Below are 27,522 nucleotides of genomic sequence, written 5' to 3' on the forward strand. Positions count from 1 at the left end.
TATGGCCCCTGGCGTACGTTAGTGGCCCTGAGGCACAGGTCCCTACTCCTGAGCATAAGAGGGATGGAATGCCAGAGTGGGAGACATGTTAAGGTCCCAGATGAGAAGATGGTGTTGGAATGCTACACATCGATGTTATCCCAGAAGCTGGAGAGGGAACCCAGCAGGGCCACGAGAGAGAGAACTGTTGCCCTGAGGACCCAATTTCTTCCCTGACATACCCTATCCCCCCCCCCCCCAAAAGGGACACTTATAGTCCCAACTCAGTTTGCCTGGAGAAAAGATCCAGGGATGCTGTGCCTGTGTGCACGTGGGTATGTCAAATGGAACATTCTGATTTAACCAAGACAACAAGAACACCTAAAATATGTAGTGTTCTCAAAGAATAGGTTCTTTGAGAGTAGGTTCTCAAAGAAAAGGGTTCTGTTCAGGAGATGACACAAGGTTGATAAAGAGAATGCTTCTGAAATGAAGAGAAAAGGTAAAACAGAGCATATGACCTTGTTTATAACAATTTGCATAGTAAAAATTTGAAAAGACAGAGGTGAAAATCCCTTTTTCAAAACTCTCCAAGAACTGAATTCTGTATCTATTTGAAAAAAAGAAAGAAAAAAAAAAACACAGTAACACTGAAATTTTCAAGAAGGAATAAAACTTCTCCCTTTGATTGGTATACAATGGCTCAGACCACATTTCTGGTTTTAAGAAGATGAAGAGGAAATCATTTTTAGTGTGCAAGGAGAGACAGGTAAGCACGGTAAGGCTGTGCAAGTAATGACAGGTGAGATCGGAGGTTCTTAAGACTTCTACCCTTTGTACCAGGACTCATTTCAACCTCAGACGTTCTATGGAAGCCAGGCTAAGGGTTCACGTCCACCTCTGCTCTGTAGGAGCATTCAGTCTAAGTTCAAACAGAGATGCTCTGTTCTGGCTAAGAAAATAACAACAAAGAAAGAAGGCAATGTGGCGCAACTTCCTCCTAATGTAGGTTTGCTTAAAGTATCAGGCTGAAAGGCAAGGACTGGCCAAGAATTTTCCAGAATTTTACTGATACTCATCCCTTCCCCTTTTTCACTGTGGTCCCACCCTGTGACAACACAAAATAAGGCTGCTAAAACCAGAGCCGCAGCTGTGACAAGCAGCAGCCCCAACCAAAATCCCATAAGGCACTAAGCTAAAGCCGGTAGTACAGAAAAACAGCTTGGGGATGCCAGAGAGTCATCTGATCATTTCTTTCTCCCTGACTTAGCTAATTGGCACTGGATAGAGAAAACAAAAACAAAACAAAATTCTAACTCAAACACGGTCAGAATTGAGAATCCTTGGTTAGTAGGTATGAGAAAGATGGAAGCTCAGACATTCTTAGGTATTTTTCTCTCCCTAAAAGGCACCTGGTTCTGGCACTATGGGAGTTCCTCAGGTAAGTTCAAATTAAATGTAATATACCATCTAAAAGATCTAGCTGTGTGACAACCTAAAAGACTGCCTTTTGAAATTCAGGTAAAAGTTATTCATAAGCAATTAACTTGTAACACTGTGACAATTATGTGGGGTGCAAATGAAAAACAGTATCATTTCCCCCACTGTGATCCAAAATAATGGGTGGAAGGAGAGCCAATCATCTAATAAGAGAGAAAGATAACAAAATGCAATAAATAGGGATGAACCTCAGGCCCTTTGCACAGAAATTTCGTTCACAGTCCTCTAACAGAGAGGTAGCAATACTGCAGTCACAGCAAGTGCTGGAGACTGGAACACACTTGTTGGATTCCAAAGTGGGAAGCCATGAAAGTCCATCCGAAGATGCCCCATCCACACTGTGCTTATAAAATCAGCATGTCCTAGGAGGCCAACGTCTACGCACCTTCTTACTTCAAATTTTACCATTAAGAAAAACAGGACATTTTATTGAACAGAAGAGAAACACTACTGTATGCAAGACTCTGCTAGACGTGCGTGAGGAGCTGGACAGAAATCCCCACACCATCACGGATGGCCCGACGTCCACCGTCCTCTACTTCAGACCGAACCTCTGCACAGCACGGTCTCAGCTGTCTCCAGCCAGTCTCAGCGGAGGCCACACAGAGGAGGGTCAAATCAAGCCAACCATCTGGTCGATCTGCCGCATGTAGACGCTCTTTAAGGGCAGCGAGTATCTCCTCTCGTCAGGAACACGATTGCACTAGGAAGAAAAAAAGCCAGGGGGGAAAATGTACTCTGAGTTAAAAATCCAAGTATTACTTGCTAAGAGAATAAACTGCGGTTTCTCCACCGGGCACTGCAGGAGGCTCAGCAGCATCCCTGGCCTCTCCCATAGGTGCCCCCTCACCCCCACTCCCCCAGTCGTGACAAGCAAGATTGCCTCCTCACATTGCTCAATGTTCTTTGAGCACCCCCAGCTGGGGGCCACAGACGTCATTCAATACCTTCACTTCAGGGGAAGAAACGGAGACCCAGGGAGACTAAAAGATATTCACCCAAGGGGAGAGTGACCAGGACGAAAAACTCATCCCTTGGGTCCTTATCCTAGTCCCCCCAGAATTTCAGAAACACCTGAGCTATTTGAAAATACAGCTGGCTGGGGCACCTGGGTGGCTCAGTCGGTTAAGCTTCTGCCTTCGGCCCAGGTAGTGATTTCCAGAGTCTGGGATCAAGCCCCACGTCAGGCTCCCCGCTCAGCCTCTTCTCCCTCTGCCTCTGCCCTTCCCCCACTTGTGCCTCTCTCTCTCTCTCTCACTCAAATAAATAAAGAAAAATCTTAAAAAAAAAAAAAGAATGAAAATATAGCTGGACTTTGAACAATGGAGGGGTTGGTGCAGTTGAAAGCCTACATACTGCTTGTGACTCCCTCAGAACTACTGACGGCCTACTGCTGACTGGAAGCCGTACCAAGGACATCAACAGTCGGTTAACTTGAATTTTGTATGCTGCATGTATTAGACAATATATTCTTACAATAGAGTCGGTTAGAGAGAATAGTGTTATTAAGAAAATCATAAGGAAGAGAAAATGCATTTACAGGACTCCAATGTATTTATCAAAAAACACCTGCATGCACATCAGACCTGCATTGCTCAAGCGTCAACTGCACTGTGGTTTTTCCTGAGTTTAGAGTTCTTCCCATCCACAGCTAAAACCTAAATGCTTCACAGAGCTTTCTTGTTTTAAGGAAAAGCCCCTTTCCCCCGCTCAAAGGAGATGCAAGTTTGAGAACCAAAAGTGTTTATATGCCAACAGTTTCCACATACACTCATGACACGCTTGCCCCCAAAGACACAGGTTCCCACTGCTCGGCCCCACTACTGAACTCACTAGGCCCCGCTCCTCCTCCTCATGAGATCAAGTCCAACAGGTCCTTCAGCTCATCCCAAACGTTGCACAGCCATGCACTTGGAGGTCAGGTCCTGCTGCCTGAACAGCCCTTCCTGGAAGCTCCCCCCATTGCTCACAGATCTTCTGAAAAGCAACCTCTGCAATGAAGCCCTCGGTACTCTCCAGGGCAGATCAGCTACGCCCTCCTCCATGCTTAGGCAGCTCTTCAGGCAGCGCCTCACTGCCGAACACCCGGGAAGGAGCCGGTCTCCCCATGAGACCCCTCGGATGGACCCACATCGCCAGAGCCAGGCACAGGATCAGGTTTAAGAGGAGTGTCTCCTTGCAGTCCGGCTCCTGGCTCCAACATATGACCAGAGGCTCTCTGTGCCTCCCTTTCTCCACATGTAAAATGAGACCAAAGGCACCTACCCTCCCCGGGCCTCTGTGAGACACTGACGCATATGACCGGTTGGAAAAGGGGCCTGGGCTATGGAAGGCGTTATACAAAACTGTTATTACTCTTTCTTTCCTCCTCTCTCCCTTCCCTTTCCTTCTCAGTTAGGCTGTGTTCACCTAGTCTACACTGCATGGCCTTATGGAGATTTGGGGGACCGATTCTGCTCTGGTCAACGTAGTTCGCAGACTTGATGGTAAAGACTGTCAATGGGACTGAAGACCAAGTACTGAAGCACAGCCCGGGACCAAGGGGTGTCCCCTAACCAAGGCAGTTTGGAAGGAGGTGGTAGGAATCTTGACAACAGAGGCTTTTTCTGAGCAGAGAGGCGCCATCCAATGCATGTGGGATAACCCGGTTTGGTATTTCAATTGACACAGGGTCTCCTTCCCCATCCTCACTTCCAAACCATCCTGACTCAAATCAATACAACTACCTAGGACTCCTACCAGAAACTCCAGGACTTGTTTCCAAATCTTTCCCAGATTATCAGGGATTATTAGGATGGTTGAGACATGCTCAGTGAAACCCTGCTTTAAATGAAACTGAGTTCTTCCATACTTCCAAGAGCATTTCATTAAAAATCTCAATGACTGATGACTGCTCTTTCTCCCTCTCCTGCTGGTGGGTGATTTGGCTGGATCTCTTCCATCTGTCTGTCCAGATCCACTCTCTGCCCTCCCCCATCCTTCTCTGGCCCCAGGGGTCAACTTAATAGATTACACCAAAAGGGTCTCTGTGACCCCTGACTTCTGGAAAGCATCACCAATGAGAAGCTCCCACAAAGAAGAGGGCAGAAGGATGGTTAAGTCTTTACTCTGCTGGCTCCCTTCTTGCAAGCTCACTGGAGCCAGCTCAGAGCAAGGCTTCTGCCAGGAACCCCCCACTCCTGCATGCCTCTGCCCACCCATGTTCCTGTGACCACGAACTGCTGCAGTGAGGATGGACAGTGGTGCTGCTCCCGTGGGTCCCCACACCCTGACGATACCCATGTCAATGGTCTTTTGTGAAACTCTTCTCCAGTGATGCAGTCTAAGTGTGCCACTGATTTTCTAGCAGGGACTCTGGATGAAAAGTTTGCATTATTTTTCTCCTCCTCCACATGCCAACCTCCCCACCCCCTGGAGAAAGCAACTTACGTTGGAGCTGGAGTTGATGACTTTTAACTCGGGTGACTTAGGCCTGTGCACAGACTTCCCTTCTTGGTCCTGCCCTCCGTCTTCAGAAAAGAATTCCTTCCAGGGTGATTCCCGAAGATGTTTATCCACAGATACAATGTGTCCCTCAGTTGTAAACATGTATTTGGTTCCAGACTTGTGGACTGGATTCTCCTCATCAAATAACTAGTGGGGGGGGGGGGGGGGGAAGAACATAAAAGGAAAGGAAATAAAAAGGAAATAAAATTAAAGGAAAAAAAAAAAGAAAAGAAAAAAGATACAACCGGTAGGTCTAGGAATTTTGGAACAAACTCGGTCAAATGTATTCCAGACTACTCAGGGAGTAGAATTTGCCAGGTCCTCAAGCTTTTGAGTGACAAATGGGTGAAAAGGTGATTCCCAACTCTGGCTACAAACCAGAATCACCAGTTTTGTTTAAATCCAAATGCCTGAGTTTCCCCGATCCCATCTCACCCTGCTCAGACCTAAACATTCAGAAATCCCAGGGCTGAGACCCAAACTTGCATAGTCTATAAAAGCTCTCTCGATGACCCCCATGTGCTCCCCTGAGAGTTCTGGCACTGGAGTTGTAGAACCACCCCACTTCACACACGTAGGTCCCATACTAGAAAATGCTGGAAGGGAGGAAGCAGATCCTTCATCCTTCTCCACATCCCAGGGCCTGGCACAGAGCAGACACCTGTGCCACCATCCCACTGATTCCTGTCAGGACACAGGACAGGCTCCGAGGACAGAGGGCAGTGCTTTCCTTCAATAGGAGGAATGTGGCAGGGGCATCCAGAAAGAACATTTAACTGAATACAGGACAGGTCAGCGGGGGGAAAAGGCAGGTGTCTAGTAAATGTTAAATGAGTTAACATTTAGAACATTTAGAATCTCAGTGATGGAAGAAACCTCAGTCACCTGAAGTACTGTACAGATTGAGGCAAAATGAGACTCGCCACACCTTGTCTGTGTTTCCACAGCTAACAGGGGAAGAATGTGGTAGGCCTACGTTTTCTGGCCCCAGACCCTATGTTCTTTCCTCTAGAACTGCCTAGAAGGTGTCCTTCATTTGCTCTAGAATTCACCCTGCGAACATCGCAGGCACCACAGGCTGCTGAACGGGATGCATGCAGGACTCTTGACAGCCTGCAGCAACCGGCCTCACACCCCTCCCCACCAGCAAAGCACTGAGAGTGAGGCCTAGGCCCCCACAGGGATCTGATGGCAGGCCGGCCACCTTCCCGTGGGAGTGCCTCCCCTGCAGTCTCCTGTGAAAAGTCACACCACTTTACACTGGTGATTCCAAACCCTGGCTTGACAGAAGCACAAGCCACTTGCCAGAATTACAGACTCTTGAGCCCACTTCTGAAGATCTGTTTCAAGAGGGCTGTAATTTTAACAAGGGCCCTAGGGTGATTCTGATCCAGCTGGCCCCTGGACCTGGGAACTGGGGACCTCAATAACAGCCTGTCACTACTGCTCTACTCCCTTTGAGTCTTAGCCTCCACACTGCTTTCCCAGCAGGAAGCCCTGCCCCTCTGCACCTTGAGGAAGCATCCTGCTGTACACAGCCATGCCGAGTACAGCCTCAGAGAGGGTGGGAGAGTAGCTGCGTGCACAAGCCACAGAGACCGTGTGTGCACGCTGCAGAGCAGGGGAGTGGAAAGAGCACTGCAGGAGTCAAGACCAGGACTGAAGCTTCAGCTCTGCCCTACAGTCACCCAGAAAATCCAGGCAAGTCACCTGACATCTCCATGTAGACAGCAGCTCCCAGAAGGGGAAGAACAAATGTTGACAAATGATCCCTTCAAGGTTTCCTCCAGCGCCCACGACTCTGTCTCTCTCCACACACCTGAGAGCCAATGGGCTGGGATCTCAGCCCAACTCACAAGCATCAGAAGATGGAGGAGTTGAAGACACTGCTCTCTTTCTCAGAGACTCCTTCCCCGACCACCACAACTCATGTGCGTGGCTCCTCTAGGAACCGTGACCAGGACTTCATACCAGTTGTAATCCGAAGTTCCTTTGTTGACTTGTCAATGCCTCCCCAACAATGTTAGAAACCACCGCAGACGAGTGCACTGCGCTCTTGTTTTGAGAGTACTGTGTCCCTGGGCCAGCACATGTCCAGCACAGAGCCGTGCCTGGTGAATACATACTAGGTGGAAGACCAAATGAATGCATGCTCCGAGCACTAATAAACGTTTCTTGGGTTAACCTTCTAACACACATACCAGATACAAGTATTTACACGTCTCACTGAGAAAGAAGCTCTCCATCCGGTCCTCTTTGGATTTGTCTATGACGTGATGCAACGTTGCATAACCACACCTATAAAACAAGTTTCCAGTTAGTCCTGTCTCTGCTCCTTCCTATCTGCTTACTAATTTAAGAAGTGGAAATAGTCTATTAATAGAATAATCACCAAATTATCAAATGCTATATGAAAAACAAATTAGGTTAGTTTTAAGAGCTATCCTTTTTCAGCCTAGACTACTGGCAAATTTATGAAAAAGTGGTTTGGCTGCTACATCAACAGGTTAATTATATGGGAAAGAAGGGGGCACTGGTGGAGGATATTTACCAAGTACTTAACATGACACCAAGAAAATGATTGGCAACAAATTCAGAACTAATTGAAATTTTCTGTCCTAATATCTGTAGAATTGACTTAACATTGGCTAGCCTAAAATACTATTTTGTAAGAAAAAAAGATATACTGCTAGGCGAAAAAAAGTCACAAAATTGAAATACATATGTATAAACACATATTATATATAAAAATATATGAAAATGATCATAAGTATATAAACTTAAATGTTGACTACTGATTGTGGCTCTCTACACATGGAGATTACAATGATAAGACTCTACCTCCATACTTCTTCTGTACTCCCTAAACTTTCTAGTACATGTATTATTTGTACAACTAGGAAGAATAAGTTACTTAAAAAGGACATACACAGTCTGCTGGAACCTTAGAGAAAAAAAAGGTGAAAAAAAAAAGCAATTCCCACTGTAACGGACCAGTCCTGCTACACAAAAAGTAAGCAATTTCCCTACAGAATTAACATTAATGATCTGTTCTATAAATTAAAGTGCAAAATAGAGTACTTCCCCGGAACAACTGAAAATAAATCAAAAGTGGCCAACAGAAAAAGGAAGGAACTTAGAAAACTAACTTGACTTTTGTGTACTTTTCCAGACTCTGCAGAATATCCATTCCTACATGGAGGTAGAAGGGATTCTTGGTTGCCTAGAGAGAACATGAGAGAATGTGATCCAGCAAGGGCCTGGAAAACATGCCATCAACAAACATCACGGTGACTGCAGGACTCTCCCGAGGAGGTGAGTCACTGGCCAAAGGCAGGCACAACGCCCAGCTCACGTTACCTTGAAGGGTCACAAATGGTAAAGAACAATGGTGTTCCGTTGGTTCCTGTCAAAGTACCTATACCACCTGTTTAACCATGACCAGGGCTGAGACAATCCGCTCCAGGGTAGAACAACATTGTGCTCTGGCTCTCTTGATCTCCGCCATGATCCAAAATGAAATAATGCCTCACTGATGGTACCACATGTGAGAACAAATCTCGTTTCTCTCTTGCCTCAGAACTCTCTATAAACTCAAGATGCAGACCCAAGGATGCAGGACTTGGCCCCCATTCCACTTACAGCCTTTTGAGGAAAAGCGAAGAGGAACAGGAAGATTTTCAAACAGGAGGCCCCCACACTTTGCTCTCCAACTGCCCTACGAACTCAGTCCTTAGGGTTGCTTACTCAGCTGTCACATGCTCTTGCATGGTTTCACTGGGACACCAATTCTCTGAGAAGACGAGACCGGTACCCCACCAACAGTTTAAAAGCTGGGGGTCATCCTGAATTCCCACCTAGTGCCCGCCTGCAGCAGCAAATGCCAGCTCCTGCGTCTGAGGCTAGCAGGCTGTGTGGGCAGAGAGCACAGGGCGTGGCATCCGAAGGCGGAGATGGGAAGCCCAAGGGTTCTCCCACTTCTACGAAAATAGTCAGTGGGAGGAAGAAGCTGAAAATAGGAAAGAAGAAGTGACAGAAATGAAAAGGTACAAACGCAAAGGCAACAGACTTAAGCTTAAGAGGAGGGCTCAGGCAGCACCAGCCATGGCGTCGCCGGAGCACGGAGCCGGGCTATCCACCCAGCTCGAAGAAGCAAACTCGGAGGCTATCTGTGCCCTCTTCCGAGAGGTTATCTCAAATTCAGGAGGTCTCTCTTTACACGTGAGGCCTAGGACCCATTTCGTGGGATTTCTCCCTTTTTCATCTAGAAGCAAATGGCATGATTCACTGTCAATTTTTTCTTTACTAAATCAAAACCACAATACTAAGCCTACTATGAGGACGCCTAACAATGAGCATCTTCTTGTGCGGGCCGACCCCCTTCAGGTGTCTGTCTCAGGTCTACCGAGGTGCACTGAAGGCCGGCTTTGCACAAAGCTGCTGTATCTGTGAACGGGCGCAGGCTCTCTGTGTGAATGGATGGCACACCCAGAGGCACAAATATCTACCTTCGACGGCGGGGGAGGCTTCACAGCTAGAGTGGCAATCCCTCTGGCATTATATTCCATGCAAAAATTAACACTATACATTTTTTTTAAGGCGTTAAACAAAAACAGATATTCAGATGAATCCCAGATGATTTCCTTTACCCAGAAAAGGAATTCCTTTGGTCTGAATAATGATTACACAGATCAGGGTTCCACAGGGCATGAGGAGAGAGCCATATCTCAAAAAAGAGTTCTTTAGCCAAATAAATCTAGAAAACATGGAGTACTAAGTCTTCTTTCATGTTTAAGGGTGTGAGAGAAAGGCCTATGGTCCAGGCAGAATGGGCTTTGCAGAACGTAAGGTTCAACAACTCCGTGTGTGACCGCAGACACTTCTCTGTCCTGTGGACCCAGGAATCACACTCAGTACCAACCAGCCTATGGTTAGGCGGCCCCCGTATTGGAGTCACTAGGAAACTGCCTAGTTCTATACCCATCGGCCAGTGTCCGCTAAACACCAACCGCTACAGGTCCTGCTGGCATTTAAACACAGAATCCAGTACCTGGTAGAGAAGATACGTGGACTCCACTAACTCGGGTCTCAGCGGGTAGAAGAGCACGTCGGGGGCCTGGAGCTGCCAGTTGTACCTCTCAGGGAGGGCCCCGTAGCGTTTCCAGATGGCATAGTAAAAGGCATGGAGGCAGATGGCATCTTCCACATCTCCTATCAGAACCTAAGGAGAATATGCTTTTCTCAAGTGGCAACACGTGACACAAAGGCCCTGGGCTCTCCCTCTGTCCCCCGGTTCTTATCCAACCTGGCTGGAGACAAAACCAACCCAAAAGTAGCAACCCAGAAAAAAGGATGCCCTCCCTAACAGATCATCCATGCCAAACCTGTGCAAACTGCATAGGACAAGACGTTAACTGTACTTGGGAGCAAAGAATAAACAATAAGAGACAGATGATCCAAAAATCACGTACGGTTACTTTCAGCCTCGGTTTTGCACTTATTTAGTCTGGCTCTGTTCAAGATCGGGAGGACTCATCTCACAAAGAGAATAATCAAGACATACTGCGTGTCTACCCTCCCAAATCCGGACGAGCCAGGGAACGCTCTGGTATCATAACAGAACATAACCACAGAAACCCTTGGCAATGACCGCGTTCTCCCGGCAAACACGGGTGCTGAGTACCTGCAGTCCGGGGAAGAAGGCCTGCAGAGAGTCGATCCAAGTGTTCATCAGCTGCCCGCTGAACATGTTCACGTTCACATACAGCGGCGGGTCTCCTTCTCCTTCATTACAGGCTTCCCGGCTAACAGGCCAAGCAGAGCGGGCAGAGGTGAGGAGGAAGCTCACTGACAGCCCTCCAGCCCTACACCTCCTGCAGCCCCTGCTGTTTTAACCTCAGTGGCATCAACATGAACATTTTCTCCTGACTCATTCTTTTCAACCTTTGAAGAAAAACTGCCTCTACCTGTGGACACCAGACTCTAGCATAAGGTAAAAGAGAATATGGGTATCTAGCAGAGTCTTTGCTGGATTTGACCTGAGTGGAAAATCCTTGTTACTTCTACATTAAAAAAAAAAAAAAAAGGAGTCTCTTCTCTAATAAGGTTCTACACCAGGGACCTGAAGGACCATCAAGGTGCTTGGGGATTATAGGTTGGAACTTTAAAAAGCAAAAATGGGGGTGCCTGGATGGCTCTGTCAGTTAAGGGTCTGCCTTTGGCTCGGGTCATGATCCTGGGGTCCTGGGATCCAGCCCCACACTGGGCTCCTTGCTCAGCTTCTCCCTCTCACTCTGCCACTTCCCATGCCTGAGCTCTCTCTCTCTGTCAAATAAATAAATAAATCTTAAAAATAAAATAAATAAATAAATAAAAAGCAAAAATGACTGAACCCCAGCCAAATGGCCTCTTACTGAAACACAGCACTCACAAAAGGGGTTCCTACAACAGCTAACCTAGAAATGGGTCTAAGAAAATCCCAACAAGCAGAAACTCGGTAGCTACCACCTACATTAGATATTTAATATACAAAAGCATACAAAGAAAGACCTAAGGAAATGAGGGGACATCAGGGTTAGAAGCCACTGTAGCTTTCAATGGCACTTCTCTCCTGCCCTCCTGATTGTACAACTGGGTAGTAGCAAATTATGCTCTTTTAAACAATGCGGGTGGGGGGAGATGTGGTAATTGTCCTTTCTCTCATTAGGTATAAAGACCAATCCAAACAATTCTTTGGCAAGTAAAAGAACCAAAATAATCTCAGTAACGGTCCTGTATTACAGTTCTATCTGCCATTAAAGCCACAGTGGAACACATGCACATGTCACTCCTCATGGCAGCCAGTCTCCCCCATGGCCGCCAGAGATCCTGGACTCTGGGCAGTCACAGAGGGCGTGACACGTACAGCCCACTCCCACACCGTACCACAGCCCGTGTGTGGGACCTGCAGACCTGGGCAGAAGTGTTTGTCAATCCACACTTCGGTCATGAAAGCACCCTTTTGGCCTCTCTTTCTATCCCTCTTGTATCAGTCACTCTGGGGGAAGCCAGCTGCCATGACTTGCCTACAAAGATGGCCACATGGCAAGCAACTGAAGCCTGCCGACCACCACAGGAGTGAGCCAAGAAGTGGGTCCTCTGGCCCCAACCAAGCCTTGACACGGCTGTAGACCCTGCCAAAAGCCTGGTGACACCATTGTGAGACCCTAGGTTCACTCAGCGGCCCCTGGCTTCCTGACCTTCAGAAACTGTGGGAGATACTGTTTGTTGTCTTAAGCCATTAAGTGCTGGGGTAATTTGCTGTGCTGCAGTAGAAGGCTAATACAGCTCTTCACCCCCACGTATCTGCCCTAGAACTAGGAAGTGGGAAGATGAGTGCAGACACCACAAGACGCTGTGGATTCAGGCTGAGAACACACCCTACTTGTTTTACGGGACCAGAGAGGAGACACACCCTCTTCTTAAGTAGTTCTGAATACTCCTGTACGCAGCATTAAACATCTCGAGGTCTTCCTTTTCTCCAAAGAGAATGTAAGATTTCAAGAGGTATTCATAGAAGGAGTCCAGGCCAGCGCCCAAGCCGCTCTGCTTTCCAACCCAGCGGCCCGTCTGAATGTTCACCACATTGCCTGCAAAAACAAACAAAGCCCGTGGGGCCCCAGGTGTCTGGGGACAGCTCCTCCTCCAGGGTGCCCTCAAGTCTGGCCCCACCGCTCAATCCGCACCCTGGGCCTTGGCAGAAAAGAAGGAATGAACATCTGGCCCTCACATTATTATCAGTCCCATCAGCGGCAAACAGCCAGGAAATCTTTCTCAATACACGGTGTTTAAACACTGGGAACAAAACTGGGGAAAACACTTGCGGCAAGAGAAAAGTAAATTTGTCATTTTGCCTTTCTAGATTAACAGTGCATTTCAAATGCCAAAGGAGTGTTCAAACCTTTGACTTTGTAATGCCATTCCTGGCAACTTATCCTTAATGAAAAAAGTGTTTTTTTAAGAAAAAGTATTGTGTCATTCATCAAGAATTACGAACTATATGATTTATATTATCTGTAAAATAGGGGAGGGAGGAGAAATAATCCAAGTATCCAACACTAGAAGACTTAATTAATGGACTCTATGTAGATTTTAAAGATGGTAGCTATGAAAACAAGGTAACAACTTGAAAAACCTGAACTGCCTAATGTAAGGCAGAATAAAAATGCTTATTTATAAGTTGAAAGTATATAAACATTGCACATGCAGACCGAAAGGGCCAATGGGAAATTTAAAAGGTAATAACTTATGGTGATACTGGCAAACCATTTGGTGGTAGAGTGGCAATTTGAGCAACTTGTTTATTTTTACCATTGCTGCTAAACACAACAAATATGTACATACATTTAATAACTTAACGAATAACCAAAAATCACATTATCGACGCCTGGCTGGCTCGGTCGGTAGAGTGTGCAACTCTTGAGCTCAGGTTCAAGCCACAGGCTGGGCACAGAGTTTACTTAAAAAAAAAAAAAAAAAAGAATTACTTTTAAAAAGCAATGATACTCTAGGACAACTAATCAAGGTACTTTTCAACAACAACAAAAAGTTTTCTAGGAGCACCTGGGTGGCTCAGTTGGTTAAGCATCTGCCTTTGGTTCAGGTCATGATCCTGGGGTCCTGGGATGGAGCCCCACATCGGGCTCCCTTCTCAACAGGGAGTCTGCTTCTCCCTCTCCCTCTGCCCCTCCCCCTTGCTCATGCTCTTGCTCTCTCTCAACTGAATAAATTTTTTAAAAAAATTTTTTTTTAATTTTTCTCAGTGTGAGACAATTTAAAATAGTATCTTAAGTGAGCAAAAACCTAGTACTTATTAAAGATGGATGATGAGTACACAGGGAATCATTACTCATTATACTTTCTCCCTACTTCTGCAGATTTGAAATGTTGCATAATAATTTTTAATAACATCCTGACCAAACATTCTCAAGAGGAAAAAAAAATCCTTACCTGATATAGGGTTAATCTGGCCTTTCAACCTACCACCACATGCCTAGACTTTTTTAAAGGAAAAAGCCACTCTACCAGTAACTCCAAATGCCTATATTTAGAGCCTTATATTGAAACAATATAATCTGCTTCAGAGGCAATTCTTTTTATAGCATTTCCATTAACAATTATTTTCAAGTGGAACATGCCCAGGGATTCAAATCAGAAGGGAACCCTCAAACACCAAAAACATTATTCTTTCCCATCAAACATTACAGCCTCACTCTAAGGAGAAAGTCCTACAGAGAAATTGGACATGGCAGACATGAAGGGCCATTCTCTCTGAGGTGTCCACTGTCAGGTTCAGAGGCACAGACAGAAGGAGTGGAGAGTGGGGAGAGCCCCAGAGAAGAGGAAAGGAAAGGGGGCCAGATGTACCCAGTCCCAATGGCCTGAGAAGGTGCCACCACACCTAATAATCCTGTATCATTGCTCCGCAGGTTCCAAAGGGCTTTCACAGCACGTCTGGCCACCCATTCAAATGTAGAATCCCCCAGGAGTCGGCTCAGAATCCCAAATTCCACCAGAAGGGAACCGGCGCCCGCTGTACACGTTTCATTATTGCTGTCAGGAGGAACGCCTGTCTTTAGATTCACCTGGGGACAGGAAGAGACAAAGGATTTGGGGCAACACTTGTGAGGAACCCTCAGGGCTAGAAGGCCAAGTCACAGCCACTAGCCTCAACTACTGAACCAAACTTACTGCAGAGTGACTCAGCTCACTGCCTTCCATGTCACACCTGAGATAGACATGGGAGTTAAGCTTCAAAGACACAAGACAATTAGAACACCACAGCCTTCTTTTAATAAGAGCAAGTCTTAGGGGAATGGTTACAATACCATGCACTAACCCACTTCGTTCCAGCACCAGGCTCTGGCATCAGAAACAAAGGCCAGCTGTGGAATTCCCCTATCAATTTTAAGTGAGCTACTAGGAACTCAACTCTGCTCAGTGAACATAAACAAATCACAGACTGGCAGACAAGGGAGACAGGAAGAAGGTGACAGCCGGTTTCATCACTGAGGCTCTGTGGGCTGGCAACTCTCTGCTGGTTACCTAAAAGGCTGACTCAATTCCCAAGGGAGTTCTGAGCTCAGCAAATCTGAAGCCACAAAGATTTAATTGCATTCCAGATCTTGCATTTAAATCAGCAGCTCACTGCCTGGGCTGGGCAGGCTTTTATTTGAAAGATCCATGTAAAGCACTCCCAGGAACATTCGCCAGGATCCGACAGTACACATATGAGGGTCTTTGGGGGAAGGTACTCGAGTCAGAAATAAGACAAATTCCCCATCCTATTTGGTACCAGAGGATATAAATGGCACATGCAGAAGAACTTCAGAATACTGAGCACAGGAACATAAGTTCCTTAAAGGGAAGAATCAGGTATGTCAGCCTTATGCTTGGCACTCAGTAGGTGCTTGGTAAATGTTGAATGAATTAAAAAAACATACACATCACATTTAGGGACACTCTCAAGGACACAGCTTTCCTCTTTCACATCACTCCCCCCTTCCCCCAAATAACTTAATCAAAAAAGAATTTTAATTCAGGAAGATGCTGAGATGTCCAACTAGTCTACCTACCCGAGGATAGGGGATCCCTGTCTTGGTGTTCTCAAAGGCCGGCAGGAGGCGCACAGCCAGGTCATGGGCCATGTGCAGTAATTCGTTATCATAATCCTTAATTGTCATGTCACCAAAGGGCTGCTTGGAGTCAGTTATTATTCTGTGGGCAGAAAGGAGGCTTCCTAGGACCCTAAAAGACAGGATGACAAGAACACAAAAACAATACAATCACGCTGTTGTCAACGCATACAATCCAGTTCACACTGCAAGCAGCGGCCTCAAATCCCTTGAACTCACAGCTGCCTGGAATCGGACAGACTAAACTCAATGGCTTCTTGAAGTTCCTTCCAGCCCTGATAAATGACCAATTCTTGAGTAACCACATTACTGAAGCGGGGGAGGGGGGGACCCTTCACCTGAGGCCACCAAGAATAATCTCACTTAAAGTAATAACCAATGACCAGTAGTCTCAATCATCTCATCGGACGGGAGGGTACTAACCATTCTCAGAATAAGCATTACCTTTCAGTATTAGTAAATGACTCTCGGTTTCTCTCACACGGGGAAAACACTTCACCATATCGGAAACGGGAAAGGGAAAGACAACAAATAGTAAGTAGCTTCCCTAGTTCAGGTTGCCAAACAGCTGAGAAATTCTCCACTCTGGTGAGGAGGCAAGGTGTGGAAAAGGAGAAAGCGAGGAGGAGGGAAGGACCCGCTCCAAGGCAGAAGGCCACCAGCTCTAGGGCCATGTCCCTACAGAGCCGGGAATCATGCACCACTCCAATGATCGCAAGCTGACTGTGATGTTTGTCAGTACAAATGTTTTCATAACTTTAATTTCAAATAAATGATACATCTGGAATGGTATGTAATAACACAATTTTCAAAAAGTCTAAATAGTAAATTTTAATATATCAACAATATATCAACCCAGAAAGGCAAGATACAAAACTGAGTATGGAACATATGCCCAATACCTCGGTGGGGAATGGTGGGGAGAGGGGCGGTGGACAGAGAAGACGGCGGGCGGTGGGGGGAGGCGGGGGTGGAGAGAAGAGAGAGTGGCACACGAGGGGGAAATACACCCGAATGATAAGCAGTGGTCTTCTGTGGGTGGTAGGTTAAGATGGGAAACTCTCACTTCCTTCAGAAATGTGTAGGGGTTTTCCTAGGACACAGGAAGGAAGTGAGACCTGACGCCAAGTGACAGTGAAAATCTGCCTTAAAAGGACACCCGTCTCCCACCTCATTAACACTTGAGTCTTTTTTTTCAGCCCCCAATGTAATTACTTTGAAATGTCCATTGTTCCACTGTTAATAAAGCCCAAAAGGGAGAGGAAAAATGGACACAGCACCCAGAAGGTCCCCCATGGACTCTCTACCTGGCTCTCACAGCTGGGAAAACCTCACAGGAATTTTGCTGCTCACACACAAAAAAAGCCTTCAATCCATTTCATGTACTATTTTACCTGATTGTGGCCTCAAAGACTTGGACGGTGGAATCTTTGTCAAATGAAACTGTGTCGATCACTAACTTGACTGCTTTCTGGAACTCAGATGAATTTCCCATTATCTTCAAAAAGAGGAACACAAACCATTACAACAGCTTGAAATGACACAGAGGGACCACTTATCTAAATGTCTGTACACGGTTTTGCCACCCTTGGGAGGAGCGGAAACACAAAAGTTAGAAAAGCACAGTTATCTCTTAGAATATATTCCAGGACAGATGGCAAGCCCATTTCCTGCAACTCAAGACTCCTATCTCCAAATAGTCAAACTGTGAAATATTCCTCATGAATCATTAGTATCCCTCACCTTCCCACTAGACTCTCCCTCAAACTTCAGTCTGATCTGATTTAGGATGCAAGGCACTGGAGTTCCTAAAACTCTTGAAAAGAGTAAAAATAAATCCAAAAACCGAAGAAACAAAAATATAACTTCCCCTATGCTCCTCAAATAAATCGACAGCTTGGGTGCTTGGCTCCCAGGAGACCAAAACATCTGGAAAACCACTTGTTGTTGGTTATCCAGATGTCTAAACACTTTGAGAAATAGTAGCATTATCTCTTGAAGCGCAGCATAAAACCAGTGGCATTCAAAACAAATAAAACATACAAATAATCAGCTCCATGTCCTTTTTAAAGACTGATCTAAAATTATGATTCCTATTTTGGGTACATAAATATGATCTCATACTAAGCCGCTCTCTCCAATACGATGTGCAAATTGGGAACAAAATTTTACAGATTAACTGAACCAGAATGCTTTCATTCTGTTCAAAAATTTAGGACGATCCGGGGACTTTAAGGACATCATAATGATACACACAAAGGAAAAGCAAATAATTTCAAGCAGAAACTATTTCTTTCAAGTGTGCCTTATTTCTTGGTATTTCTTGGTCTGGCCCATAATTTCATCCCTCTCTTCATTGTTATTTTGCCATAAACATGCAGAGCAACTATAGACGTTTCTTTCCTGGCCTTTACTTCTTTCTTTTTAAAAGATTATGCAATAGTGCTACACGTTGCCGCCAATGGTCAGGGGACTGCTATCTTCTGAATGTTTCCACAGCACATCTGTTAGAGCCTGTTTAAAATGTTAGCAAGAGAACAAGAAAACCTCAACTGAGGTAACACCTGAAAAATAAGCCTGAAGTGCTAGCACAATGAAGACCGGATATTCTACAATGAAAACCACAAAAAATGGCTTTGTTTCCTTACAGATGCTCACCAGCAACAATATCTGTTAGCAGCTGCAGAGGCTGATATGATCTCAGATCAAGTGGAGGATGGTCAAGGAAGCTAGCAATTTTCAATTACATATTCTAATTTCCCACTATAGTCACACAGCTACAGACAGAGCAAGCAGGCTGTGAAATCATTCGCTCAGGCTTAAGAAAACCTGGACTGAACAAAAGAGTTAAATTGGTTTCTTTATTGCAGGACTTCTCAGAGCCTTTAAAATGCTGGTGTACATTGTAGCTCTCCAATAATGGGAGAGGCATACAGAACTTCTCAAGGTTCGTTTGGGAATAGAATTCTTCTTTTAGGGGCTATACCCTTGGAAATGTTGTTGGGAAGTGTTGAATTTGTAGAAATTCATTTTCTGAACACATATTTGCACTCCTACTATACATCAGACACCATTAGGTGGAGAGTGCAGGGAATAATAGAGATGAGGTCTCTGTACTTAATGAGCATGGCGGAGGGATAAAAAGACACAATGAGGGCCAGAAACAGAGGTCACGGATGAGAGGTGCTCCTTCATAATGTATATGAGTTCCAGAAGACTGTTTAAGTAACACATATAAGGCTGAGTCAGCCTCTGGGATCTTCAACAAGTTAACTCTAATTAGGCTGAGCAGACTTGCCTGGGCACATTGTGATCACCGATGACAAATGACTGAAGTGGGGCAGCAAGAACCACAGAAAGAGCAACTGGGCCACTAAAACACTGTGCAACCACAGGCTGGCCAAATGAAAGCCCAGAGGCCCCGCAGACCTGGGCCAAGAGCACATAGGGAGATCGGTCGCTCAAGCTCCTTCCAAGGCCTCGTGAGTCTTCCACCAGCAAACTCCGGGGCAGCTCTAAAACTGACTTAGCTAGCACTACCCGCTTGCAAGCCCTGACAGCTCTAAACTCTTCTCAGGGAAGTTAAAACAGATAAGGGTACATTATTAAATACAGGATTCGGGCTCAACGACGGGAAGAATTCTCTCATAGTAAAAGCGTGCTGGACAATGAAGCAGAGCAAAGAGATTGTGCGGTCACCCTCACAAAGGAGGATTTAACAGGCTATGCTGAAATACAGTCCCTTGGAAGCACAGTGCAAGGGGCAGATGGTGCACAGGGCACACACAGTATGATGGTAAGTACCATGCCACACTCGGTCCTTCATGGCTGTCCTGAGGTCTCCAGCTCCCCAGCCTTCACGAGGGAAACCACGGGTCGCTGAGGGGAAAGGCAGCACCCGAATTGGCAGCCCCAGTGTGGACAAAACACAGAGTGGCATGCAGAAAGGAGTGTTTCTAGAGAAGGCCCTGCGTGGGGGCCGGGACCAGGGCTCGGACACACTCTTGGGGAGCACTAGTCAGATGCTATTCCAAGGACCCACTGACATGGAGCTTGTCTTTTACTTCTTAGATCTTAACTACAGTAGCTGTCAACTTGAATGGAATGCTCTACTGATTCCTTTATGGAATAAATTAGTGGGAAACTGGGAGAAACATAGGCTCCCCCCAAAAATCATACTTTCTTCTCCACTTTTTTTAGGGGAATCACATCTCCACTCCTTTGACCTTGAATGCCTTTCTCGCCCTCACCATTAAGGTCATTAAAATAAACAATGGCTATCAAAGTTATGAATACATTTTGAGTACCAGGTTTCTTGGAATTCCCATCCCTGGTGGGAACAAGAGATAATCAACTCCAAAATACCTTAATTAGTGAGAAAAAAAAATAAGGCTAAAAACTTACTGCAAGTGTATCCAGTGCATCCACAAGAGTCAATGAGTAATTCCCCAGGACATCATTGATGTTCAGATTTGAACTGAAAAAGAAATACAATTAAAGAAAGGTGCTTTATTTCAAATGAGAAAAGGGACAATAAAATTAAACACCCATCAGAAACTAAAACTGTTGGACTCTTATTGATTCGGGGACAATTATATGTGGGTGAGTATGGCAGTGGTCCTATCTGCCACTATCACTATCTCCTAAGTGACCACTTCTAGAGCATCTGCAAACAGACTCAAGTCACACAACAACAGAGACACACTGATGATGCTATTGTGGGAAGAACATGCAACAGGAAGTTGGGAGATGGTGAACCAGAGTCATGTGCCCTCCCTGACATACCGTTTTATCACCACAAGTCACCTCCCTGGCCAGTTTCAAAGAGATCTTATTTCAAAATTATTAGGAATGAAAAAAGAAAAACCCTGTCATGTGACCTGCCCACGACCCTTTATTTTATTTTTTAAGATTTTACTTATTTATTTGTTTGAGAGAGCGTGCACAAGCAGGGGGTAGGGTAAGAGAGAGAAGCAGGCTCTCCACTAAGCAGTACTCGATCTCAGGACCCTGAGATCATGACCAGAGCCAAAGGCAGACACTTAACCAACTGAGCCACCCAGATGCACGCCCCCACCCCGACACTTTAATACAGAAACCAGCTCCTCCAGCAGGTTCCACACAAAAAGAACCAAATACCTTCCATGATGGCCTGATTACCACTCCCCTGTGCTTCGGCTAGGGGAGTATAATAACCTCTTGATCTCATTTTCTCATTCACATCTCAATCCAAGAATCCCCATCACCTCTACCAACTCTGAGGAGCTGAGCCAAGACAGGACTTCTCTGCACTGGAGCTACACGCACATTTCTGCCCATACCTCCTGCCCCCACAGTCCATACCGATTCCCCTTTCTAAAGCAATCTTAAGCCTCCAACTTCAGGCCTACAGTGAGGGTAAAGCTCCCCAGTCACTCGGACAGCTCCTGATAATGCTAAAAAACAATGACGAGGATGAGAAATAGGTCAGGGAAGGGTGGGGATAGAGACATGATGCAGCTTGTCTCTATCCCCGGGACTTCAGTTATTCCACTGTCTCATTCCCACAAGGCCAGGAAGGAAATGGCAAAAGCCTGAAAAGATGTAAGTAAGGAAAGAAATAGGACACCTGTTTACTTTTATTGAAGACCAAAGTGAAAAGCCCTAGCTCTATCTTCAACAGCAGATTCACTGAAATTATGGCACCTCCCAGCACAGTCCCAGACCACGGTAGCTAGTCCTTGAGTCACTCGAATGGGGCCTGGTCTCCCTCCCTCTGTTCTGGATGGCCTGCTCTGCTCTCTGAAAGTCCACCCTCCCATGTGCCTGGGCCCAGTGAACCGACAGCCACATGTCACAGCTGATAGTACACGAGCCTTCCTGTTGCTTTGTTGTGTGCTATGGTACCCCACTGAATCTAGGACAAAGAACTCAGAGCTAAGGTAGATACATTGTTTGAAACAAGCTATAGAGAAGGGACTATCTGGGAACCAGGATTATCTCCAGAGGCCAACACACTGCACGGCGGAAAACTGCACCGGCTTCTTCTATGTGTAGATTCTTCCTAAATGGAGTTATATAATTGCAAAAGGTCCCCTAAAGAGGAGAGCTGGGGGTTAAAATAAGCACTTCAAGGGCAGTGCCAGCCAGAAAGGATACAGGAAATGCTGAAAGTTGGAGAAGGTCAGAGTAGACAGGGAGCTCCTCCTGCTCGATTCTGCCAACTCTAGAATATTCTGTTGGGTTTAAATATTTAACTGCTTTGCTCCGCGGCTCAGAAACAAGGAGTGGTTCCCACGACCCACCTCATTAGAAAATGGCTATCTCGCCACTTAGCATCCAAGCTGGACGATGTGTAAAATACCCCAACTGCCCTCTCCTGAGCTGTACCCGCGTCTGGGCCAAGGTCACCCTCTCCATCTCCACAGGCCCATGGAAGGTAGTATGACTTTTGATCGCTGTACTCCTTCACATGATGTATAGTACTTTTCCTGCAGGCTATAACTAAAAAGGACCCAATTTTACAATACTTCTCGATACAGTGTCCAAGCAGTCACTCACAATGAACAGTTACATGCAATGCTATGGTTAAAAAAAAAAAAAAAAAAAAAAAAAATTTGGAATAAGTGGGTGGGGTCCTTCTCTCCACTCAAGACAAATCCCCTGAAAAATCTAAGGTGTGCATTAAAGCACTTTTAATTATTTTCTACCAAGTAATTGCTATACAGTCTTTCAAAATGTACCAAAATAGAAAGAAGAAAAAAAAAGAGGGTGTGAAGGGAAATGCAGATTCCATAAAACCCTCTTGGCCTAACAGCACCATTTTACTGTGATTCCATTTATGCCAGCCCACAATGCGGGTATACAACTGTGGCCTTGTTCTCTGAAGATACTCTTGATCGATGGCTAGCCTGACTTACCTGCTAAGTGCCTCAAGCCAAGAACTCAATCTTTCAGTATAAGGATAGGCCCACAAGTACACATCTTTCCACAACACCAGCTGGCGGAACTACGATGACCCAGAATTAAACTCTCCACTTAATTTTACCATGTGTGACTGTTCATGACATTCACCCCAGTGTGCATCTGTAAGGTTCGTATCACTCCAAAACAGAGCTGGAAGAAACTACAACCTTTGACGGGCAATTTTTTCTTATGTAACTAAGAAAATCAAACATATGGTTAAAAAAAAAAAAAACAGTCTCCCACATATACTTAACCTGTACCAGCTGTTCAGAAATCTACCTAGTGCTGGGTAGGCACAAAGATAATATAAGATACGGTCTCTGTGTCGAGGGATTGATAATCTGGGGAGACACGACAAAGGGAAAGGAAGGTGAATATACAACAGCACTCAGTTCTCAAGTGATGTTGAAATGTGGAACAGCAGCCCAAAGAACCAAAGAAAGGAACTGAAAGGAGAACCAAGTGTAAAGCGAGAAAAATAGTCTTCAAAAGTTCAATGGCATCATAGAAAACGACTTAGGTCTGACTCTGAAGTAGGACAGGAGTTTAGAAAGAAGGAAGAATGCACAGGAAGCCATCTTATGCTAGGGGTGCCTAGGAATGGGTCAGTTTGGGGGCCAATATCGGTTGGAGCTGTGCACAGATTTGCTTTTTTACTTGAACAGCAATATGGCTGGGGAGGAAGCAAAGAAGGATCACGTGCCCAAGGCCTGAACTACTGTTAGCATTCACAAGATTACAAAAAATAGAATATCCAAATTTATTTGAAGAAACTTGGACCCTCCAACCCAAATTGGGGATATGAGAGTAACTGACTTTGCAAAGTAATCTATAACTGGGGCCAAAAGATTTGCTATTTTAAAGTGTTCAGGTTTCATTTACTTCACGGTAACTTCACGGTAACTCCTCACACTACCTACAGTCAAAGAAGACAGGCAAGACAAGCCTCAAGCACATGTGACTAAAAAGAAAAGAGACACAGGTAGAACCCCCATGGTTTGTTTCTGTACTTCCTACATAATATTCTAATGGTTATGTCACTCTATATTTTAAATATATCATTAGAATAAACTTGAGAACTATCATTAGATACATTTGATTTTTTTTTAAATCTGAAAAATCTGGGGGCACTTGGGTGGCTCAGTCGGTTAAGCACCTGTCTTCAGCTCAGGTCATGATCTCGGGGTCATGAGATGGAACCCACGTCAGGCACCCTGCTCAGCTCCTTCTCCTTCTGTGCTCTCTCACTCTCACTCTTGCTCTCCCTTAAGTAAATAAAATCTTTACCCCCCCAAAAAATTTTAAAAAATAAATAAAATAAAATCTGAGAAGTTTTTACTGTAAGTGATCTATCTTGGGGATGTAAACGTATCCTATTGTTTCAGAGCCAGAATGACAAAGCTCTGGTTCTAAACTTTTCCTTGAAAATACTGGTCTGAAAAAAGTTAAGCTAAAGAAAGGAGAGTAAAAAAATTAACCTTTCCACTCTTTTGGAAGCAGCCAGTGTGAGGGTCTACTCAGGGTCACCATAACTCCAGAGTTCTTTCACCTCCTCAAAGACATCAAAGGTTTACCAACTGAAAGGTTTATTAACCTCTGGGCACAACCCCTCCCAAATGCCACCCCTCAGTAGTTCAAACTCCCATCTTTCCAACAACCATTCAGCTGTCTCAAAGCAAGCTGACCTTAGTTTACCTGCACTGCCATTGTACAATCAAACCAAGACACTCCTCAGCACACTTCATCCTGAAACAAAAGCCTATGCCACCCGGAACTACCACAGGGACCAGCAAGTTAATCAACTGCCACGTCACCTTGCTGGAGAGGGGCTCCAACTCTCCAAAAGGTTTCTACGGTTCATTAAGAAAAGCATCAAAATGTCATCAACTCACTCTCCTGACCATGATATTCCCAACTGAAAGCGTTATCACAAGTCCTCATTAAACTGTTTTCCTTAGGTCCACACCATAAAAGGAAATCTGAAGAAGTCTGTGAGAGACAATAAGGGCACTTATTCAAAGTATCCTCTCCCGCCTTGTAATACCATGAGCATTAGGGGGAAAATACAAGTAAGATCCAAAATATGTACACACACTTGGTTTCAACTATGTAAAATATGTGTAGGCATATGGGTGGGAGCTGGCAGGAAAAATAAATTAAAAATAACTGTCTGACGGGGTTTTAGGCTTTTTTATTTTTTCAAATTTTAATCTTTTTTTTTTTTTCCTCCAACAACAAACAACAAAAAATGAGATCCAAAGAAAATACATAGGTATAAAGTCTGGTACATTTAAGGACTAACAATTAACTCATTAATTTCCTAATATCTGGAAAGGCTCCAGTAATTTTTAACAAAAATTAATAAAAATTTTTCTCAAAAAACAAAACAAAACTGAGAAAGTGTTTATATGCATAAAGCCTGATAAGGGGACACAAGAAAAGTAACTCATCAGTTTCCTACAATCTTTAAAAGGCCCAGTCCTTTGAAATAGCTTGGACTGTGCCCCTCGCTTCACTAAAACTGATGCTCCTCAAATTGTCATCTGAGATATGACTCTGTAGATAACCAAACCATTTTTTAAAATTCTTCAAGCCCCTTTAGTATATGGGCTTCCTTTTCAGAATTTAAGGACTGGACTCTTCCTTTTACCAGGTGAAGGAAGATACATCCCCCTAAAAGTCCAAAGGCACCCACAGAACGTGGGGTCAAGGCAATGTGCAGCCCAACTCCTCCACTCCCACCATCCAGAGGAAGGTAGTCACCTATCTGGTCTAACAGGATCCATGGCAAAGCACACCCATTCCCTCCAGCTGGAAGGTCCTCAGCTGGGTATGCTGTCCTCTTGGACTCTGATGTCAACAGGGGTGACCCTGGAAGCTTGACCTCCAAAGGCTGGTGGGAGGGGAGGACTGGCTGACCTTACTGGACAGTCTAACCACCAGAGTGGAGGAATTTATGGAACAGATAAAGGTGACAAGCAAATCAGTGGCCAAAGAATCAAACCCTGAGTATCAAGACCCCAAATCTGAGCTAGATAGCCTCTGTCTCTCAATCTCCACCACCCCCCCGCCCCCCTTTCCTGTAAGTTCCCTTAGCCTAAGTAGCAGCCCCTGTAAATGAAGGACAAAGATTGTAACCCTGCTCTGCCTCCCGATCACTGGCTGGCTTTGGAGAAGTCCTTTCCTGGAACCAACTCCTGAATTTTTATATGGGGATGGGTGGAAGGGAGATGGAAGGCTTGTTTTGAAAGCTGCGTTTACAAGGGATTTTGTTTTGATTATATACATGTTCATCTGAAGAAGGGGTTGTTGAAGATGAGAATCTAAAGCCTCCGAAGCTAACCCCTGGTACTGCTACCGTCCCTTCTGGTCTCTGAGCCTCAGTTTCCCCATCTGTAAAAGAGACTGCGTTGGACAGCTGTCCCGTAACTCAGAAATCCCGAGAGAATCAAGAAAGAGGACAGCCACCGGCCCATCCACAACCCCCGCCCAACCCCAGGGGGACCCCCCGGGGGGAGTGTCAGGGCCAAAGCACTGAGCGGGAAGGTGTGGCTCCAGGCCCCCAAATGCCTTGGCATCCCTTGGGGGACCCGGAGGTCAGAAGGCTGCACCCTGACCCGGAGGACGGAAGGAAGCGCGTGGGGCGCGCGGCCCGGGCGTCGGGCCAGCGCCTACTACTCACGGGTCCCCGCGGTCAGGCCCTCGGCCGCGGCAGTGGATGGGGTTGAGCTCGTCCTGGGGAAAGGCGTGCGCCATGTAGTTGTCGTAGCCGAAGACGAACATGCCCCGCGCCAGGTCGCGCATCTGGGCGCGCAGCTGCGGCGGGAAGGCGCCGCTGTAGCGCTTCTCGTACTCGTCCCGGCCGCGGCCCCGGCCGCCCAGCACGTAGCCCCAGTGGGCCGGCCCGCACACTCCCGGCTCCGGCCGCCGCGGAGCCCGCCGCCGTCCCGCCGCCGCCGCCGCCGCCGCCCCAGGGACGGGCGGCTGCAGCCACGACGGCCCCGACGGCCCCCCGGGTGGTCCGGGCCGGCCGGCGGGCCCCAAGGCAGGAGACTCGGGGCCGTCGGGGGCCCTCAGGCGCTGGAAGCCGAAGCTGAGCGGAAAACGCTGGTAGAAACCCATGCTGGGCCCCAGCCCGAAGACGAGCCACAGCACTCCATGGAGGCCAAGCCGGAGGAGCACCAGCCCCAGGAGGAGCGCTCGCCATTGCATGGTCGCGCGGGCGCCGCGGGCATTATTTTAAAGCGCGGGGGACCTCCCCCGCGGACCACCGCACCCCACACCCGCCCCGTAGCCCCGCTCACTTCCCCTTTAAGGAACTCCCCCGTGACGCACCAGGAACCAGCCCATTGTCCCCCACCCCCAGTCCCTCGGGCCGCCCGGCCAGGCCCCGCGTTCGCCCGCCCAGTCGCCCGGGATTGGCCCCGGCCCGGCCCAACCTCGTGGGGGCGCGGCCGGGGACTCCCTCCCGCGCCATAGGCCGCCCGGACTTCCGCAGCGCCGCGAGGCCCCGCCCCATCCCCGGGGCCCCGCCCCATAATCTCGCCCCGCCCCCTGGGCGGTCGGAGTCCAGATGGGCTGGCGTGGCGAGTAAGGGCCGCTCGGGCTACTGGCGAGGAAACTTCCAGCCAATGGGAGCGCGGCACGGGAGCACCACAGGGACGCCTAACGGAGACGTGGCCCCCAACCAGCCGTCTTCGGGTAGAGCGTGTCTCCCTCCTAGCCGGGACCGGAGAAAGCCACTCCAGCTCTAGGTTAGGGATGGTGCCAGTTAAAAGACGTAAGGAAAAGAAGGGAAGGGGGCATTTCCTCGTAAAAGGAGCTACTTTTGCATTGCAAGGGCAGGGTTTTAAACAGGACCGTCGTTTACGGTGGGGGGTGGGATACTACCTGGTAGCCCCGGACCGCACAAAAAGGTATCCTGAATTCTACTCTTTTT

General features: G+C 46.6%; 1 protein-coding gene across 3 annotated transcripts; it reads right to left on the reverse strand.

Annotated features, from left to right (window-relative positions):
- Positions 1-596: 596 nt before the first annotated feature.
- Positions 597-26,936, reverse strand: EDEM1 (ER degradation enhancing alpha-mannosidase like protein 1). Of its 3 annotated transcripts, none has more exons than XM_047746173.1 (12): positions 26,266-26,930; positions 20,043-20,115; positions 17,033-17,136; positions 15,579-15,750; positions 14,405-14,588; positions 12,398-12,593; positions 10,649-10,769; positions 10,016-10,186; positions 8,115-8,188; positions 7,167-7,263; positions 4,909-5,112; positions 597-2,182 (listed from the first exon to the last, which is right to left on the reverse strand). In XM_047746173.1, exons 1-12 carry the CDS (start codon positions 26,793-26,795, stop codon positions 2,093-2,095), a joined length of 2,016 nt encoding a protein of 671 aa, XP_047602129.1. In that variant the 5' UTR covers positions 26,796-26,930; the 3' UTR covers positions 597-2,092. The 3 variants fall into 3 exon arrangements, with proteins under 3 accessions (XP_047602129.1, XP_047602136.1, XP_047602146.1); XM_047746180.1 differs by having other exon boundaries at positions 12,419-12,593; positions 26,266-26,928; XM_047746190.1 differs by lacking the exons at positions 597-2,182; positions 8,115-8,188 and having other exon boundaries at positions 4,910-5,112; positions 26,266-26,936.
- Between the last annotated feature and the right edge of the window lie 586 nt (positions 26,937-27,522).

Source organism: Lutra lutra, chromosome 1, assembly GCF_902655055.1.
Source record: "Lutra lutra chromosome 1, mLutLut1.2, whole genome shotgun sequence".
Taxonomy (NCBI): Eukaryota; Metazoa; Chordata; class Mammalia; order Carnivora; family Mustelidae; genus Lutra; species Lutra lutra.

What these genes read in the sequence shown, in the direction of transcription:
- EDEM1 (XM_047746173.1), bottom strand. Translation starts at nt 26,795, where the DNA reads ATGCAATGGCGAGCGCTCCTCCTGGGGCTGGTGCTCCTCCGGCTTGGC. An exon ending in ATGCACTGGATACACTTGCA is followed by an intron (nt 17,137 to 20,042) that starts GTAAGTTTTTAG and finishes CTCTTTTTGAAG; the next exon opens with ATAATGGGAAATTCATCTGA. An exon ending in GAAAAGTACACAAAAGTCAA is followed by an intron (nt 7,264 to 8,114) that starts GTTAGTTTTCTA and finishes CTTGTTTTATAG; the next exon opens with GTGTGGTTATGCAACGTTGC.